The sequence below is a fragment of the Salmo trutta genome, chromosome 4, assembly GCF_901001165.1.
Source record: "Salmo trutta chromosome 4, fSalTru1.1, whole genome shotgun sequence".
NCBI lineage: Eukaryota > Metazoa > Chordata > Actinopteri > Salmoniformes > Salmonidae > Salmo > Salmo trutta.
In genome coordinates this window covers 68,985,802-68,987,617 of record NC_042960.1, presented here as the reverse complement: position 1 = coordinate 68,987,617, position 1,816 = coordinate 68,985,802, and the positions used below count along the sequence as shown (strand labels likewise).

General features: G+C 41.7%; 1 protein-coding gene across 1 annotated transcript; it reads right to left on the bottom strand.

Moving 5' to 3' along the window:
* Positions 1-799: 799 nt before the first annotated feature.
* On the bottom strand, positions 800-1,584 carry LOC115191456 (E3 ubiquitin/ISG15 ligase TRIM25-like; the record flags this gene model as incomplete). Its single annotated transcript, XM_029749303.1, has 1 exon — positions 800-1,584. A coding segment is annotated over exon 1 (594 nt), but the record flags the coding sequence as incomplete, so codon positions are not given.
* Between the last annotated feature and the right edge of the window lie 232 nt (positions 1,585-1,816).

The following is a 1,816-nucleotide window of genomic DNA, read 5'->3' as shown; positions in this document are numbered from 1 at the left end:
CTCCAGCATCTTCACAAGGTCCTTTGCTGTTGTTCTGGGATTGATTTGCACTTTTCGCACCAAAGTACGATCATCTTTAGGAGACAGAAAGCGTCTCCTTGCTGAGTGGTTTGACGGCTGCGTGGTCCCATGGTGTTTATATTTGCGTACTATTGTTTGTACAGATGAACGTGGTACCTTCAGGCGTTTGGAAATTGCTCCCAAGGATGAACCAGACTTTTGGAGGTCAACAATATTTTTTTCTGATGTCTTGGCAGATTTATTTTGATTTTCCCATGATGTCAAGCAAAGAGGCACTGAGTTTGAAGGTAGGCCTTGAAATACATCCACAGGTACACATCCAACTGACTCAAACGATGTCAATTAGCCTATCAGAAGCTTCTACAGCCATGACATCATTTTCTGGAATTTTCCAAGCTGTTTAAAGGCACAATCAACTTAGTGTATGTAAACTTCTGACCCAATGGAATTGTGATACAGTGAGTTATAAGTGAAATAATCTGTCTGTAAACAATAGTTGGAAAAATGACTTATGTCATGCACAAAGTAGATGTCCTCACCGACTTGCCAAAACTATAGTTTGTTAACAAGAAATGTGTGGAGTGGTTGAAAAACAAGTTTTAATGTCTCCAACCTAAGTGTACGTAAACTTCCAACTTCAACTGTATGAGATGATCAAGGTTGTGTTCATATTTGTTCTGCTGAGGATCCATTTCATTTGAATGATCTCATATTCAAACAGCCTTAGTTCCTACTGTATCTTTAATTCTTTGTTTATCAGACAGTCACCAACAAGTTGTTCTAGTCTTACCTGTTTCTCAGTCCTCTCTGCTGCAGCTGACACTGTATTATGGCCTTTATGTTCATCCATTGTACACAGATAACAGATACACTGCTGATCGGTACGACAGTAAACCTCCAGCAGTTTGTCATGATGAGAGCAGATCTTCTCCTGTAGTTGTGCGGTGGCTTTGACCAGCTTGTGCTTCTTGAAAGCAGGAGATTCGTAGTGAGGTTGGAGGTGAGTCTCACAGTAAGAGGTCAGACACGCCAGACAGGACATGAGGGCTTTCTGCTTTCTGGTCCCAGTGCAGGAATCACATGCCACATCTCCAGGTCCAGCATAGCACAGAGCAGGAGGGGGAGCAGCCTGGAGTCCTGTCTTCTTCAGTTTCTCCACCACCTCAGCCAGCACAGTGCTCCTGTTCAGAACAGGCCTTGGGATAAAGGTCTGTCTGCACTGTGGACAGCTGTAAAAGCCTTTCAGGCGATCCTGATCCCAGCTTTCTTTTATACAGTCCATACAGTAACTGTGTCCACAGGCAGTAGTCACCGGATCCTTCAGTAGATCCAGACAGATGGAGCAAAAGAACAGTTCCTGATTCTCTGCCATTTTGGTGCTCTCTCCCGTAGGTTAATTAAGCAATGGCAGTGTCAAAGATTACTTTCTGTTCAGTGTCAAAGATGACTTTCTGTTCAGTGTGAAAGATGACTTTCTGTTCAATGCGAATGATGACTTTCTGTTTCATTGAACTCTACACCAGAGGAAAGGGAGTGGCTTCCTACTTAACTGTGTACTCTGTATCTACAATCTACAGGAAGTGTCTTCCTACTTGACATAAATTAGAAATACTTCGTTTAGGGGAAATGTACTTGATACGATTGTAATATATTGTTTTGTCACCTAACTGTCTTAAGATGACTGCACTAATTGAAAGACTCTCTGGATAAGAGTGTCTGCTAATTTATTAAAATGTAAATGTAAAATGAATAATATGCAAAGCATGCTGAGTATTATTCTAATGAGTTCTGTCCC